At 41.2% G+C, this 19,087-nt stretch overlaps 1 protein-coding gene across 1 annotated transcript in view; it reads left to right on the top strand.

Moving 5' to 3' along the window:
- The window catches only part of F13A1 (coagulation factor XIII A chain), a 251,342-nt gene extending 245,483 nt beyond the window's left edge, over positions 1-5,859 (top strand). Inside the window, exon 15 of the mRNA XM_043590884.1 lies at positions 4,516-5,859. Within this exon, the coding sequence (XP_043446819.1) occupies positions 4,516-4,747 (232 nt within the window). The 3' untranslated portion in view covers positions 4,748-5,859. The remainder of the gene's footprint in view (positions 1-4,515) is intronic.
- The last annotated feature ends 13,228 nt before the right edge of the window (positions 5,860-19,087 follow it).

Here is a 19,087-nt window from a genome sequence, read left to right on the forward strand (position 1 = left end):
ATCTGTCTATATCACAACTCTCCACTTAAGCTGCCCCTGCTAAAGCTGCTAATAACTCCCACACACTAAATTCAGGACCGCTTTTCAGTACGTGTACTTCCTGCCACACCTTTCTGTCTTTGGCATGCAAGACACCATGGTTCCATTCATTCATTAAAAATATTGATATATTGGGGCCTCTGGGTGGCTCAGTTGATTCAGCACCCCACTCTTGATTTCAGCTCAGGTCATGATCTTGCGGTTGATGAGATCAAGCCCCTACATCGGGCACCACACTGACAGTGTGGGGTCTGCTTGGGGTTCTCTCTCCCTCTCTTTCTGCCCCTGCCCCACTCACACATATGTGCACACTTCCTCTCTCAAAATAAAGAAATAGACTTTTAAAAAATATTTACATATTTCCAGGAGTTGTGGAGATCCCTAGAAACAAAAAAGTGACCCAAACCAAACCTGGCCCATAACCACAGGGAGCTTCCTGTCTACACGTTTTCTCCATGCCCTGGCTCCTTCTCAGCTGCCTACAGAGGCCTCCACTAGCCTTTAAATTCTAGAGTTCCTCTGGCCTAAGCCTTCTCCTCTCATCTAGTGTCTCTGCTGGGGGTGTCTACTTCCTTAGTATCCAGTGCCCATTCTGCCTAATACAGACCCCCCCCTTCTTCCTGGTTTCACTTTTCAGTTTGTTACCCTCTTTTGCTGCAGTCCAGAAGCAGATGATTTTCAAGTCATCACAATATGTCAGAAGGTCAATACGAGCCGACACTATGTCACATGCCTACGTCATTTCCCTAACTTCACGTCCTTACATGGGCCTTTTATCATGTCACAGCATCACAAGAAGAAAGGTGAGAAGGGTACAGTAAGATATTTTGGGAGAGAGAGATCACATTCATATAACTTTCATCACAGTCTATTGTTATCATTCTTCTATTTTATTATTAGTGACTGTTGTTAATCTCTTGTGCCTAAATAAATTAAACTTTATCATAAGTGTGTATGTATGGGAAAAAAACATAGTATAGACTTTGGCCCTATCCATGGTCTCAGACATCCACTGTTGGTCTTAGAACATACACCCTGTGGATAACAGGGGACTACTGTACTCAGCCACTTCTCTGTACTCTAGATTCGTGAATTTTCACTTGGATGTTCCACAGGCACCACAAATTTGACAGTCAAAATGAACTCATGATTTACTGCCTCCTCCAGTGTGATCTGCCAATACTCCCTCGCTCAGCAAACAGAACTCCCTAAATTTAGCCCACCATGCCCGCCTCCAAGACATTCTCCACACCCGCCTCTTCCCCAAACCCATGATCAATCAAGAGTCAGGTTGTTCCTACTCCGCCTTGTAAACGGATCTTGAATCCATACACTTCTCTCCTCCTCCACGCCATCTCCCTGGTTTAAGGCACCATCATCCCCACAGTGAAACTAGCAATAGTCTTGAGCCTTCCCAGATCTGTTCTTGCCGCTTTCCATCTATTCTTTGCACCGCAGCCACAGTGGTCTTTGGAATGTAGGTTTGATCATGTCACTCCTCAGATTACATTCCTCCAATGGCTTCTCACTGCTCCTAGGGTAAAATCCAGACTAACCACCAGGCTCTGGAATAACTGGCCCCTGCCTGCCTCAGTGGCCTCCTCTCAAAACTACTCTTGCATGGCCGTGATTGAAAGGATATGGTAGATCTGTATATATTGACACGGAGAATTATCTATGCTCACTATGCTCACCATTGGTGAGCACTGTATAATGTATAGAATTGTCGAATCATTATGTTGTACACCTGAAACTAATATAACATTCTGCCAACTATATGTGAATAATAAACATTTTTTAAAGTAGGCTACAGGTTGATCCTATTTTTAAAAATTTATATACCTATACAAATATATATAAATATTATTCATATGCATGTATATGTGTATCTATATATAAATGTGTATTTTTTTAAAAGGCCTCAGAGTCTTCTTTTTTATTTTTTTATTTTAGAGAGCATGCACAAGGGAGGGAGAGGGGCAGAGGGAGGGAGAGAGAGAGAGAGAGAGAGAGAGAAAGAGAGAATCTTGAGCAGGCTCCACACCCACCTCAGAGCCCAATACAGGGCTCTATCCCATGACTCTGGGATTATGACATAAACTGATATCAAGAGTCAGAGGCTCAACTGACTTAACCACAAAGGCACCCCTAAATGTCTACCTAGATACATATATATACATACATACTTACATAGAGCCTCCAAATTGCTTTATTTGTAGGCTGTGCTTATGTAGAGAAGTCAACTTTCTTCATCATACACTTTGTCTTTAGATGATGCCATACATATGTACTACTTTTTCTAATAAAAACAAAACACTTAATTCCACTTAAAAATTTACTTTGGGATTCTAAGTTGTGATTTTGTAGCCCATTGTTTGTTGTATCTGTTGACCTAAGGAAGAACACAGCAATAAGTAAAAAAAAAAAAAACACAATGTCGGATGCATTTAGATCTTCTGGGCACGTGAGGGAGAGGGATGCTGTGAACATGCTTGGTAGTCACATGCCAACAGTCATTTCAGTCAAAGATAGACAAAATGATTAGCAATAAAATTATTCATAGGAATAAGAGTATGTTGAAAAACTGCTACATCTACATGTTGTGATTTTTGCATGAAACAATTTTGTTTGTTCTTATTCTGTAACAGCACATACTTTCTAGCTTGTTAATATTACTTACAGAGTGACAACCTAAAAGCATCAAGCCTCTTTTTAAAAGTTCAATTGTTTTTCCAAAATTAAGTAAGCCATATTTTCTTTGTAAAAGGACAAGTTTTGATATCTCCAAAAGGCTGATTCATTATTCACGTGATTATACAATATATTTTATGAATGCCATAAAAATTGTAATGTTATTTGCTTTATTTCTCTGCCACGCATGCCAGGGATACATCAAAATCCAGAAATATTCATGGCAGTGTGTGGTGCCTGTGAACACTAGCCAGCATGTGAGCACAGCAAGACTGGGAGAGGAGTTTAAGATGCTGCTGGTCTAACAGAGGTTAGAGCTATGCATTTGGCATCTTAGTCTTAGTAGCCATGCCATCGCTGACTTCTGGAAAGCCAAAATTCTATAGCCCTTTTGCCTCTATCCAAATATGGTTATAATGCCAACATTGCTACATCAAAGCAGTCACTTCAAAGATCTTCAAAAAGAAGACAGGTCAGAAAATTACCTACAGAGAGGTAAAAGGGTTGTTCTCAGAGAGGGTCCCTGGATCCAACCTTAGTGAGGCACCTGGTGTTGGACAGCTCCCTATAGACCAAGTAGAAAAGGCACCATAAATGTCTCATGCTCCAGATTCTGAGATCATTTGTCCACCTGTCAGAACATCCACAGTGATGACAATGATTGTCCTGATTGCTAATTACCATAAATCTTAAGTGATGTGACTTCAGAGCTTAGGAAGGGCACAGTCATTTTTAAAAATATCTGCTGGTATTAAAAATAAGTTTATGAAATAAACATAAACATTAAGCATGTGTATTCTCACAGCTGTCTGTGTCATTTCTCAGCTAATACTCCATTCCTCCCAAAAATGTCATGGGCAATTGTTTTGTTACCAACACAATCCATTTCCTATCTCCTCTAGCTGCTTGTAACTCCTGAGAGAGAACGGCACAGGGAGAATATATTTTGTTTACTTGTGTGTGGTTGTTTTTAAAAATGAGGCCATTTCAAGCGGCGATGGTGGGGGGGGGTGTTTGTTTGCTTGGCGGGTTATTCATTTATGGGTTACTCTTGTGCCCTCTCTCAGCTCGCCTTCAACATGCGTGATGTGTATGAACAGTTAGCACCCCCCTGCAGCTCTCTCAAATCTGCTAATATATGGACTCCAGTCTGCAGCACCCTGTGGCAAATGCAAATAAGGGATCCCTAAAGTTAGTACTCAGTCTACACACAGTCCAATTCTAGACTTCATTTTTATCTTCCTCAGTCTCCACTCCCTACCTGACTCAGCTCTCTTTTAATGACCTCTGAACACTCCAAAATATTTTGATCGTTGGGGTCGGCTGGGCACAAAAAGGTCTGAGGTAGCATGGCATGGTCTGATGCACAGTGCAGTGATGTTCCAGCCCTGGAACTCTGCTCAGCACCCACCCACAGGATCCTGTGAATCCTACCCAATTGCAGCTCCCCACATCTTCAAGAAGGCCTCTTCTCCATATGGAGCCACTGGAAATATTCAGTCTCCTTGTACACAGACCCTTAAAACTCCAAATTCTGAACATTTCCCACATCTCCTGATCTCTGAAATATGATGGGTTCCTCTGAGACTGAAAGGAGGGGAAATTCTACCATCAGCATACCCTCCCAGAGGTGTTCATGGCAACAGCCAAAACACAAATCTCTCCCTCACTCCAGCCTACTTTCAGCCTCCTATGCACTGTCTGGACTAGCATTGCCACAATGATCTGAGCATATCTAGAATCCGCCTGGGTCACAGTTCACTTCCCCTCTTGTGTATTTGGCAGTGGCAACAAAGAACAACTTGTTTCCTGTAAACTGCAGAAGATGGAAGAAAACATTACCTCCACAACCCTGGTTCATTCATACCCTCACCAGTGCAGGACGACTCGGCAAGAGCCCCTTGCAATCTTTCCATCTGAAGGGTACAGTGAGTGGAGCTATTGCCTGGTTTTTAAAAAAGTGTATAGTTTCAACCACTCTATTTCCCAGTCTTCAGTTTCTTCATCTGCAAAATAAAATAGGTGAATTAGAAGGAATGCTTTGATAACATTTCCAGCACCAACCATACTGGAAGGTTCTGAGTGGAGATACTACATGTGGTAACAGGACCCATTTGGAGGAACCTATTGGCCATCATGCAAACTGATCAAGTCAACTCAGTTTCTGCATTGATTCCAAACTCTCTAATACTTTGTAATAAGTAAACAAATCTCTATTGTTCAATTTTTTTGCTACATATCTTTCATGCTAACAGATGTTCATAATTTCCAACCTGAAGCACTACAAAATCTTGATATTGTCAGAGGGAAAATACATTCAGTTTAGTTTAATCAACCTGAATATAGTCTTTGGAAAATCAGTTCTGTCATCTCTCCCTATGCCACCAGAATATCATATTCCAAGCACTATGGAAAACAGATCATTTATCGCATATAAGTTAAACTTGTACTTCGCCAGTGATATAGTTAGAACACTCTGGCATTCTGGACTTATGTTTTTAAGGCTACTTTTTGTTAATATTCTTTTCCTTAGTCAAATGTGAGGAACGATTAAACATTCATGAGAAACTCATTTTGATCCTTATGAACTGTTAAATCTTGATAAGTCTAATAACCTTAAAATCTAAAATACTAAAATAAGACCTGTCTTTTCCAAATGTGAACAAAGTACAAAAAGCAGGGGAAGAAAACCTGCCAAGCTTATAATGGGTCTGAAGACTCATGTCGGATGGGGCCCTTATAAGAAGAGCTCTGCAGAGAGGTCTTGGCTTTGTCCCATATGTGGGCATTGACCTTATTCATATTCATATTCTAGTAAATTATGGCCTCATAATTGACCAGATCCACAATACTATCTATCTGACTTGGTTTTAGTATAAGTCTGATCCCAGAGAGGCCAGGCTTTTCTATACCTGTATCAGTCAGTCATTGACTGCAGAAGGTTATGTGGCAGGGAGGATAGGTATAACCTCCCAACATCTGTGGACAAGGGGCTCCTGTTAATGAAGGAGAAGGCTCAAGAAAAAGCTGCAGCTGTGTGCTGTTAGCAGACAACACAGGTTGGAGGCACCAGCCCAAGTAGAGATGATGTGGGCAGAGCACCACCAGCATCTACTCCACAGATGCAACCAACAACTACTTCCAGTGCTGGGGTAATAGAGGGACAATTATTCCCAAAGCTGAATCAATATTTTATGCAGAGTCATGGGAGAGCTGGAATACTTCATAGTTTGGAATTTTTAGAGGGAATGTTTTGGTTGTAGGAAGACTGAGTAACAATAAATTACCACCCTTACAAAATGTTGAATTCTTCCATTGGTTAATTGATTTCGAAAATGTGTATTGAATGCTTAATGTTTGCTAAGCTAAACTTCAGACCTATCTAGATGAATATGCCTTGCTCCTGCCCTTAGGCTGCTCACCATCTAGAGATAAGGACAGGTCTGATTTTTCTAACTCCTGATGGATTCTCAAGCCCCTGCTTCTGACTACCCCATGTGCAATGTCTATCAAGTTGGGAGGCAGAGAGAAGTAGGAAAAGAATCTCCTAATAATTTAACCTATAAATACCAAATTTAGAGAGTCGACTGGGAAGAGAAAATGGGATGATTTCTGGGACTGAGTACATTGAACATCATTTTTTTTTTTGCATTCCAAGCAATTGGTATATTTTATGACTAATCTCATGAACTGCTACACTATGGTTTTGAAGAAGAAAAATAAGGTCATGTGCCAACTTGATATGTCTTATCTGCTGAGGCAAGGTAAAACTCTTATCTACATTTTTCTCTAAAATAAGAGAGATATATTATCACTACAGCTATCAAAGTGTCTGTGAATGCAGAAATGCTCATTATTTATATAGCAACATAAATGCATGCAGCAATTGACTATACATAGCAAGCACCTGCTGAACAAACAACTGCATCCCCAAACTGCTGAGAAGAGTACAATATAGAAGAATACAATGCAGGAAAAACATAATCTAGGCAACAGAAAGTAGTTTGTGGTCTTTATGAGCAGAAAGCTTCATAGAACAGATACCATTCTCTGTTTAAAATATTCAGTGATGAGACCTTATGCATTGTATTTGTAAAATATGCATTTGTCTTATCAGATCTATCATTTTTATGGACCTCAGGAAACCAATGAAACTATGTTTCAAAATAAGTTCATTGAGAATCAAAGTCAAAGAAATGGCAATGGTTTAGGGAAACGTAGTTGAGTTGTGGATAAAAAGACAAAATGTGCAAAAGCTAAAATAAACAAGTGGGACTACATCAAACCACAGAGCTTCTGGATAGCAAAGGAAACCATCAACAAAACGAAAAGGCAACTTGCTGAATGGGGGAAGATATTTGCAAAGCATACATCTGATAAGGGGTTAGTATTCAAAATATATAAAGAACTTACGCAACTTAATATTAAAAAAAAACAGCCAGGTTAATAAATGGGCAGAGGACTTGAGTAGATATTTTTCCAACGAAGCCATACAGATGGCCAGTGGGTACATGAAGAAGGTGTTCAGTCAACATCACTGATTATCAGGGAAATACAAATCAAAACCATAATTAGATATCACTTCACACCTGGCAGATTGGCTGTTATCAAATACACACACACACACACACACACACATACACACACACAAATGATGGTGAGGATATAGCAAAAAGGGAACCCTCATTATTAGTGGGAATGTAAACCAGTGCAGCCACTATATTTTGAGGTTCCTCAAAAATTTTAAAATAGAACTACCATACAATTCAGCAATTCCACTTCTGGGTATTTATCTGAAGGAAAGAAAAACACCAACTCAAAGAGATATATGCACCCCTATGTTCACTGAATTATTTACAATAGCCAAGATATGGAAGCAATGTAAGTGTCCATCAATAGATGAATGGATATTATACACAACAGAATATTACTCAGCCATAAAAAAAAGAATGAAATCTTGTCATTTGTGACAATATGGATGGACCTAGAGTATTACGCTAAGTGAAATAAGTCAGACAGAGAAAGAGAAATACCATATGATTTCACTTGTATGTGGAATCTAAAAAGCAAAACAAACAAAACAAAACACAAACAGACTAATAATCACAGGGAACAAACTGTCGGTTACCAAAGGGGCATGGAGGGGGGGGGGCGGTGCGGACAGTGAAACAGGTGAAAGGGATTAAGTGGTACCAACCTCCAGTTATAAAGTAATTCAGTCTGGGGATATAATGTACAGCATAGAAAATATAGTCAATTATATCATAATAATCTTGTATCATGACAGATGGTAACTAGACATTGTGGGGATCATTTCACAGTGTTTAAAAATATGGAATCACGGGGCGCCTGGGTGGCGCAGTCGGTTAAGCCTCCGACTTCAGCCAGGTCACGATCTCGCGTCCGTGAGTTCCAGCCCCGCGTCGGGCTCTGGGCTGATGGCTCAGAGCCTGGAGCCTGTTTCCGATTCTGTGTCTCCCTCTCTCTCTGCCCCTCCCCCGTTCATGCTCTGTCTCTCTCTGTCCCAAAAATAAATAAACGTTGAAAAAAAAATTTTTTAAAAAAATATGGAATCACTACGATGTGCACCTGAAACTAATAGGACATTATATGTCAATTATACTTCAAAAGAAACATAGTGTATCAACACTGCTCTAGTAATTGTGACAACTGAATCATACTAGTGAAAGATATTAATAATAGGGAAGGAAGCCTGGCCAAGAGTATGTGGGAACTTCCTGTACCATATTCACAATTTTTCTGTGTATCTATAACTATTCTAAAATCAAAAGTTTATATTTTTAAAAAGACAAATTAGGATTTAGAAGTTAATATCATGATTAATAGATATGATTTAGAAACATTTTGCATAAAAGGTTAGAGAAGTTCTGTTTGTCTCATAGAAATGTGTTTGTGGGTTGGGCAATGAATTGGATAAGGTCGATATGGCTTGATGCAAGTTACTTAGTTTTATCTGGGGCCACAGATTCAATCTCCATGGTCTACAAAAGCAAGTCACAAATGTGGGTTGTGGATCACAAGACGAAATTGCCCACACTGGGGCTTGAGGGACAGAGGTCATCACTATTCTGGACAAGTTATTCAAATTAGCTACTGCAGTGATGATAATAAGTCAAATTAACTATTATTGAGGAGTTATTTTTAAACTGATAGCACTAAAGTTAGGTAATATATATTATTTTAAATGGTGTCAGTGTGTCACCAAAATACCCACTGGCCAATAAATAGTAGGGTGACCATACAATTTATTGTCTCAGCCAGGACACTTTTGATGTTAAAAAGAGGTACTATTAATAATCCAGTACAATATGGGCAAACCATGACTGTTTCAGGCAAACCTAGAGCCAGGTACAAAATGGGGAAATGGCCGGGTTACCAAAAAAATCTGTGAAACTTGAATCCTCTTTATTCATCTTCAGCCTTCAAGAAAGTCAGTCACCCTCCAGGAAGTATGATAAATACAAGACTACATTCCACAGAGCCTCCTGGACAGCAGCCAGAGTTAGGTTTCAAACAAGTTCGAACAGTAAGTTTGTCCTTATCACCTACTGCATTTCTTAACCAGTTTTACTGGCTTCAAAGGAGCTTTGAAGAAAAAAGAAGAAATCTTTAATATGTGTGTGAAAACTACAACATAAAGGGCATATTCAGCAGTATTTCTAGCTCATAGCTTAGGAAAATACTACCCACTGACTGTGAGTCAACATTTATCCATCCAGCAACTCTCTACACTCTTCCATAAAAAAGTCACTGGATTTGTGAAACTATACACCAAAATTTCTCAACCTCACCACTATTAACATTTGGCACCAGATAATTCTTTGCGGGGGGGGGGGGGGGGACCTGTGCATTGTAAGATGCTTAACAGCATTCTTGGCTTCTACTCCCTAGATGTCAATACCAGTATCCCTCTAGTTTTGACAACCAAAATGTCTCCAAACATTGCCAAGTGCTCCCCAGAGGACAAAATCACCCATATTTGAGATCCACTGGTATATACCATGACCTTTTTTCTTTGCCATTATACCTGCTACTAAGTTGTCCCATGCCCTGAAGGTCTACAGATCCTTGCAACGTTCAGCTGAAAAGGATCTCAGAGGAAATAAATCCTCTCTTCCACATGTTTGTTAAAGCATCTGTAACATCCTGGAACATAATCACCAAGATTCTGGTTGGCTCTCCCAGCATCAGGGAGCTCACTTCCACATGAGATAATCTATTTAATGCTTAGGCATTTTGAATATGAGGGAGTGTATTAATGCTGAGCCAAAATCAGTTTGCCTGTGATTACCTCTCTCATCCTAACTTTACCCAAGGGAACCCCATAGAAGGTGTCTCCTCCCTCTTCCTCTCCCTCCTCCCTCTCCACACAGCCCTTCCTTTCTTCCCAGAGAAGTTTTTCTATTAAATACTTCCCTTAAGCAACTCACCAGTTTCTCTCTCTGCCTCAAGACTTTCCAAATAATCAAGATGATATGAGAGTGAGGATGATAATGATGGTGTTGATGATGAGGATGAAGATGATGATGGTGGTGGTAGTGGCAGTTGTGGTGGTGATGGTGGTGGTGGCAGTGAGGATATGATGGTGGTGATGATGATGGTGATGATGGGGATGGTGATGATGATGATGGTGGCAGTGATAAAGATGATGATGGGGATGGGGTTGATGATGAGGGTGGAAGTGACAGTTGTGGTGATGATGGTGGTGGCAGTGATGAAGATGACAGTGATGGTAGTGGGGGTGATGATGTTAGCCATAATTTGTTGAGCTCCTTCCATGTACTATATGCTCTTCACCCATCACAATGCAATCCAATATACCAAGCATATTAACTACCCAACATGAAGTTGGCAAATTAATCTAAAATATAACTTCAGGACACTTGGGTGGCTCAGTCAGTTAGGCAACTCTTGATTTTGGCTCAGGTCATGATCTTATAGTTTGTGGGAACAAGCACCACTTTGGACTCTGTGCTAACAGCACAGAGTCTGCTTGGGATTCTCTCTGTCTCTACCTCCCTTTCTGCCCTTCCCCTGCTTGCACGTGCACACGTTCTCCCTCTCTCTCTCTCTCTCTCTCCCTCTCTCTCTCTCTCTCTCTCACACACACACACACACACACACACACAAATAAATAAATAAATAAACTTTAAAAATAAATACAATAAATAAAATAAATAAAATATGACTTCTACCAGGTCATTCCCTACTTCTCGAACTGACCTTGGCTTTCTACTACAGTCCTCTCCCAGACTTCCAGGGCTCCTCTTAAGCTGTCTCTCCTTTTGGAAGGCAATAAAATTATTCTCCTTTCCCCTCTGAGAGGCTCCAATGCCATCTCTCTAGTCTTCTTCACAGCCCACCATACACATATAAATCCACAACTACCCATATTCTGATTCTTATTTCCATGGGATGTTCTCCTACTGCCTCTACACCTACTCAGATATTGCTCTTCCTTCTAGGCCAGGTAAAAATCCTCTTCAATTCACTTCCATTCACTCACATTTTTGAATACCTCTTGGTGCCAAGCATTGTGCCACCCACTCTGATGCAGAACTCAAAGCCTCACTCTCAGGCACCTTGTGACAGACATCAGATTTAGCCATCAGAGAGACTTCCCAGGCTTCCCTCCCCCCCACATCCAGCCTACTCAAAACAATTTTGTCTGTCCAGTTCAGATTCTTTCCCTCCATCACCCTCTGGAAAGAGTTCTATCTTTGCCTGACTGGCTTCAGCAGTTTTGTGAAGCAGGATTAAGGGAATGGATAGAGAAAAGAGAAGCCACATAGACAACCCCCCCCAAAAAAAAAAACTTTAAAAAGCTAAGAGAAGCAAGACAGACAAAACCAAAAGGTGTGGTTTGGGTGTTAGGAAAGTTAGGAGTGTTTTGTTTGAAAAGCTTTAGAGCAGCCACTGCTATCAAGAGCACTTAGGGACGAGGGGAAATGAACTTCTGAAGAATGTCACTGAAGGTTATGACATAGATCACCTTTAATGTTCTTCCTGAGACACAAGAAATATTTTTAATTATTTTTAGTTACTAGATTGTGCTTATTTGAATGCAAAAGTATAAAAAAATAAAGCCTGGGCCATGTGGTCCTCAGTTCATATTTGAGTTATATTTATAATCTAAACTGTGACCTTGGGCAGTTAAAAGGGGAACTATTAATAATTATCTGGAATAAGAGATATACATCAGGAATGTGCTGGTGAAACCAGGATGTCCAGTCGCCCTAGTTATCATCATTATAAAATGTGGCAAGGGAGGGCATGAGATGTGCCCAGGAAATCCCGGGGGCCCAAAGATTAGTATTTCATCTAGTATGTGGCAAGAGAGAGAAGAAAAAAATCTTTCCAACAACATGGGCCTGTAGTGAACTTCCTCTTTTCTGAATTAAACCCAGCCTGAATCACCTGAGTTACATCCTGTCTCTTACCATTTGCTAATTTATTTCTAATGTTCACAAAGAATAAAAAAAAAAAGGTGGGGGGAGACATCAGTCTTTTATACCATCAAAAGGAGACAAGAAAAGAACAACATTCTTCTATATCTCTCCCAAGGATGGGAAGTGTAGGAGATAAAAAAAAAGGGGGGGTCACGATAAATACATGCTGTTTGAGCAATCTTATTCCCCTAGACTGGGGGATGTGTACCCATTTTCCAAGTATTTTGTATGGCCTTAGAGCAACATCAGCAGTGGGGCAGAAAGGGTAATGTCAATATTTACAGGCAAGCAGGCCAACATTTCTATCTTGGATTAATAGAGAAGAGAGTGAACTAGAGTCTCATTTACCAAGCTTCCCCGACATTCCAAAACGTCACTTAAGAGTCCATCACATTTATACACCTACATTGCCAAGCAGAGGTAAACTTTCTTTGTCTCCAGCTCTGAAAAAGAAAAATGTCTATTACACTCACCACAACCTTCCTCCCTCCATCCACATCTGCTGCTCCAACAGATTCTTGAGTAAAGAATTTCAAACACTCTTCTGCAACCAATAGGCAAGTTTTGAGGGAAAAAAATGGCTGATATCTCTTGTTCACTTCAATTCAGTGTGATGAACACAAAACAGATTTGGGATACAAGCAACTTTCTGGCAGGTGGGGGAGCACTTTGATGCAAAGTCACCTCTTTGGGCCCTCCCCAGTGCAGGTGGTGTTGGAGGGTGTTGAAAAAACCTGATGAAGTATGTTGTCATGAAGGTCTGGACTCAGACAGGAAAGCCATAGGCAGGGAAGGGAACCTAGGCTGACCAACGTAGGTCTTTGGATTTGAATGTCAGGCTAACATTGACTTTTTGCTGATGAGTACAAAAATGTTCTCTCACCTGCCTGACCTGAGGTGGAGCTTTCACTATCTGGTCATCTCCATTATAAAATTGCTTCTTGGGCACTCAATTTCATGACATATTACCTAAGACATATTTCTAGGACACAGCCAGTTTCTTGAGGCTAATAGTTATTTATTCATCTATGCATATAATAAAACTCAAGCATCATATTAAAAAAAGAAGGGAAGGAAAGAAGAAAGATGTTTCTTCACCACCAACGTCAGGCTGAAGGAGCATTACCAACAATTCATTAGATGCCACAGAATGACAGAAAGTTGGATAAACTACTGGTCAGTATGTCATGCCCACCTTGTCTGTATTCCTTAAGAAACATAAGGCACTCCAATAAGACAGACCCTATTTTCCAATGCCAATATTATTAAGGAGTTCTACTTTAAACCAATAAAATATATATATTAATAAAACCACCTTCCAACTTTTCCATTAAAATGCCATCACCACCATCATTTAATGGGGAATATAAATGTCACTTCAACTTCAGGCTCAATTCAAGGCAGATTATGACTAGGAACAATCTGTCACAAATTTTTGGTACATTTTATTCTGTTTTGTGACAAAACACCAATTAGGCCACAGGGTACAGGGAGTAGAGCTCAATAAAGTTCTAAAGGTCTAAAGAGTAGTCTGTCCTTTTAGTTTGCGGCTAATAAATATTTTATTGTTGTTTGGAGAACATGTAAGTGGAGATAGCAATTTCCTTTCTGTGACTATCTTAGAAATGGTAGTTACTTCTTGATGAGTGGAAACAAGAATTTCCTTTTAGGTACTTGCCTGTGACTAAAACTTCACTTAACTATGCAGCCAGTATGCTCCTAAAAGACTGGGCGAGAGATGATCTCACGCTAGCTTTGGTCATGTATCTAAAGAAATAAATATTAGACTGGGAAGCCTTTGTGAAGAAAATACTTGTTTCCATAGCTAAAGTTTTCTGCAATTTATGGTTCTTCATGGTTTCATAATTTAGAGATCAGTTCATGGGAAAATATTCAACTCAATTTTCTAAGGCACTTTTAATTAACAAAATGCCTTTTCTTTCCAACAATATGAGGAAATACAGTATTCTACAATTATTAACTCCTCTGAAAATGGGAGTTGAACACAAGCTTTATTTTTTTAGGATTTCTTCATGTTTGTGAAAATTCCTTTAAAAACATATTAAACAGGGGCACCTGGTTGGCTGTTGGTTGAGCGCCCAACTTAGACTTAGGTCATGATCTCATAGTTCAGTTCATGAATCCAAGACCCGCATCGGGCTCTCTGTTGTCAGCATGAGCCCACTTCGGATCCTCTGTCCACAGCCCCCCCCCCCGACACCACTGTCTCTCTCTCTGCCCCTCCCCAACTTGTGCATGTGTGTGGGCACACTCTCTCTCAAAATAAATAAATAAACTTTTAAAAAACATAGTATACATTTGCCTGCTTTCTTAAACAAAATACAATGAGCATAAACAACCGTCCTTAGGTCAAGACCTATATTAAAAGTCAATCAATCCAGGAGTGCCTGGGTGGCTCAGTCAGTTGAGCTTCCAACTTCGGCTCAGGTCATGATCTCGCAGTTCATGATTTCGAGCCTCGCATCAGGCTTTGTGCTGACAACTCAGAGCCCAAAGCCTGCTTTGGATTCTGTGTCTACCTCTCTCTTTGCCCCTCCCCTGCTTTCTCTCTCTCTCTCTCAAAAATAAATAAGCATTTAAAAAATCAATCAATCAATCAATCAATCCAAATCAATCCTAATGATTCGGTGTCTTAATGTCTCAGGAATCTATCTACTTCTTTCCATTTTCATAGCCACCACTGTCTTTCCCCACCTGCCACTTCAATAGTTCCTGCATGGCCTCCTTGCCTCCTCCCTGGCCCCACTCAGTCCATGCCCTATAGAGATTCAGTGCTATATCCAGACCAGATCGGATCATGTCTCTACCTCTACCATTAACACATAACACTTCCTTCCATTGGAACCTTTAAGTGGCATCCCATAGCCCTTGGAATAAAATCCAAATTCCTTATGATGAACTGCAAGGCCCTGACTAATCTGATCCCAGCTACTTTCCAAACTCATCTGGTACCACTGTCCCTTTCACTATACTCCACCTTCACAGGCCATGCGGTTTTAGACTCTCACACATGCAAGCTCTTTCCCTCAAGTAATAAACAGACCTCAAGTTTACAGCTTTAATTTTTTTCCTGGAATGGTCTTCCCCTGGTTCTTTGCCCACCTTTCTCATTTTTTTCTTTAAGGTCCCAACTTAAGTGTCATCTCCTAGGAGAAAACATCCACAATCACTAGGGTGGGTTGAATTGTGTCCCCATAAAGGTCTTAACCCCAGATACCTGTGAATGTGGCCTTATTTGGAAATAGGGCCTTTGCAGATGTAACCAAGTTAAGGTGAGGTCATGCTGGAGTAGGATGTCCCCTAAACTCAATGACCAGTGCCATAAGAGAAAGATTCAAAGACACAGACACACATGCCACATGAGGCAGGTTGATGTTGAAGGCAACTACAAACCAGAGAAGGCCAAGGATAGCCAGGTAACCACCAGAGGCTGGAAGAGAGCAAAGGAGTCATTTCAAAAGCCATCAGAGGGAGCACGGCTGTAGGACACCTTGATTTTAGGCTTCCAGCATCCAGAATGGTAGGACAATGAGTTTCTGTTATTTTAAGCCACCCAGTTTGTGGTAATCTGTTACAGCAGTCCTAGGAAAGCTGATACTATCCCCCAATGTCACATAAGTTCCAGGTTCTTCCTTCTTATGCTTTGAGAAACTGAGAGCACCTTTCATAGATCAGAATCATTCATCGGTGTGTTTACCCGTGTCTCTCCTACTATACCAAAGGAGGCATGAGGTCGAATCTGGGTGCATTTTGTTCACCTCCATATACTATACACCTCCAGATGGCACCTGTCTTCTATAAGATGCTCATTGAAGGCTTCTTTAGTTCTACTCATGGCACTTTAATACTTCACACTCTCTTGGGCTCTTGAAATGTGTGGGGTGGACTGTCCTAAAACTAAATAGTCCCACATTGCCAGACTGATACTTACTGGTCCAGAATCATGGATTTGTAGTGCTGGAAAGAATCTTAGAAATCCATCAGCTCCCCCTACCCCCACCAGAGGCCCTCACTGGTTTTTCAGATGTGAAAACTGTGTCTTCTGCAGATGATACCAGCTGTCACTTCTTACAGATGTCAGTCTACCCCTGCTTCTAAAGAGCAGCACTAGATTGCCTGCAACTGCCTCACCTAAGGGTCCCAAGGCGGCTTTCCCTCACCTGCAAAAGAAAGTCTGTGGCACATGACAGCTCTTCACTGCTTGGTAACATTTTTATTTAATTGCAATAATAGAAATTTAAGCCTGGAAGCAACCTCTTTACACATCATATGAGCAACACCGTCCCCTCATCTAATTGACTATGTCTTGGTTATATACATTGTTAAATTTAGCAATATTTATTGGTGTGAATTACCAATTAACAACTCCCAAAGAGTTCCCTTGGCTATTCCCTAAGGGCTACCTCAAACAGGCCATTACCATGGCCCTCAGATTCCCCCGCTGCTCACACAAAACTCAGGGGCCTCTTCTCTTGCTTTCTGTTGAGCCCCTGCATCCCAAATGTGGGGCACCATTTCTCACATTACACAGATTCTGTGCTATAAAGTTTTAGTGAGACTTTCTGGAAAGAAATAATGAAGTAATAGAAGGGAAATGCTATATTCAACCCAGAAAACAATATACAGCTACAGCCCGAGCCCACAACTTCAGCCTCCCTTCTGTGGTCAGAGGAGAATATGAGTTTCTACCACAAGTGGAAGCAGGTCCGGATGCCCCAGGCCTCAAGCCTCATCCCAGTGGCCCTGTGGCCACAGGGAAGGCAAGAAGCCCTTCCTTCAGCTCAGTTCCTTGGCCAGCTCACTTCCTGCACCAAGACTGATTCCCTTCCATGAAGCACCACCCTCAGTGGTGTCTTTTGCCCCTTCGACTACTTGCGAGGGCTGCCTTAACAGAGTGACACAAACTGGGTGTCTTCAAAGACAGAAATTTATTGGGGTATCTGGGTGGTTCAGTGGGTTAAGCATCCAACTCTTGATTTTGGCTCAGTTCGTGATCTCATGGTTCATGAGTTCGAGCCCCACAACCAGCTTTGCACTGACAACGCGGAGCCTGCTTGGGATTCTCTCTCTACCCGCCTCTCTATGCCCCTCACCCCCCCCTCTTTCTCTCTCTCTCTCAAGATAAATAAAAACTTCTTTAAAAAGTCAGAAATGTATTGTCTCCAACTTCTGAAGGCTGTAAGTGCGAGATCAAGGTGTCAGTGGGTTGATTCCCTCGGAGTGCTGTGAGGGAGAATCTGTCTCACTCCTCTGTCCTAGCTTCTGGCGGTTTACCAGAAACCTTTTGTAATAGGGGGAAACTAAGCATGTCTGACTCCAGGTTTGCTTCTACGGCTGCAGTGGGAAAAGTAGCTTAGGAACTTCTGCTTAGCCCAGCACTCAGGCATGTTAATCATCAAAAGAATTTTGCTTATAGTTAAGATTTGCCAAAAACTGCTTTCTCACCCAAAACCTACCTCACTCAAGGAAATAAGGAAGGACATAAGGTTCTGAGCAGAGTACGCACAGAAACACAAAGCTGATAGAAAACTGAGAAGAGAAGAGCTTCATTAATCTGGGCAAACACTAGACAACTCATAGCAAAGCTCTAATAAAAACTGGAGTAGTGAAGATGGCTTAATTTGAGGCCTAATGGGCTTCCTACTAACAACTCCAAATTTAGGCCTTCAGGGCAGTGTACCATACCCACCTGTCTCTAGAAGGTGGTGTATGCAGGCTGTAGAGTGGATTCCAAGTTCACATATATAGCAGGTTGTCCAGAGGTGGACTACAGGCAAACCCTGTCAGAGGCTCCTGGAAACAGAAAAAAGACCATCACCCAGAATCAGAACTGACCTGTAGCACAATGACCGGACCCACATTGGAGAAGTGACTCGAAAAAAACGGGCTCTAAGGAAACAGGAATCAGGCAGAGCAGCCAAAAGTGTTGTACCAATGCTCCCCTGAGTGAGGAGGGTAAGAAGGTTCCACGATCTGAAAATAGAAGGCAGAGAAGATTACTGCCTTGCCGATTCTATACCCTATAGGGAGATTTTTACCAAGAGCTTCTTTATACCCATAAACAGAAAAGAAGTCTATGCAAAAAGTTATCTTAAAGATTGTCGCTCCTCATCAGGGAAATACAAATGAAAACCACACTCAGATATCACCTCACGCCAGTCAGAGTGGCTAAAATGAACAAATCAGGAGACTATAGATGCTGGCAAGGATGTGGACAAACGGGAACCCTCTTGCACTGTTGGTGGGAATGCAAACTGGTGCAGCCACTCTGGAAAACAGTGTGGATGTTCCTCAAAAAATTAAAAATAGATCTACCATATGACCCAGCAATAGCACTGCTAGGAATCTACCAAAGGGATACAGGAGTGCTGATGCATAGTGGCACATGTACCCCAATGTTTACAGCAGCACTTTCAATAATAGCCAAATTATGGAAAGAGCCTAAATGTCCATCAACAGATGAATGGATAAAGAAGATGTGGTTTATATATACAGTGAAATACTACTTGGCAATGAGAAAGAATGAAATCCTGACATTTGCAGCAACGCGGATGGAACTGGAGGGTATTATGCTAAGTGAAATAAGTCAGTCAGAGAAAGATACCATATGTTTTCACTCATATGTGGATCTTGAGAAACCTAACAGAAGACCATGGGAGGGAGGGGAAGGGAAAGAAAAATTAGAGAGGGAGGGAGGCAAACCATAAGAGACTCTTGAAAACTCAGAATAAACTGAGGGTTGATGGGGGGTGGGAGGGAGGGGAGGATGGGTGATGGGTATTGAGGAGGGCACCTGTTGGGATGAGCACTGGGTGTTGTATGGAAACCAATTTGACAATAAATTTCATATTTTAAAAAAAAATTGT

Source organism: Prionailurus bengalensis, chromosome B2, assembly GCF_016509475.1.
Source record: "Prionailurus bengalensis isolate Pbe53 chromosome B2, Fcat_Pben_1.1_paternal_pri, whole genome shotgun sequence".
Lineage (NCBI taxonomy): Eukaryota > Metazoa > Chordata > Mammalia > Carnivora > Felidae > Prionailurus > Prionailurus bengalensis.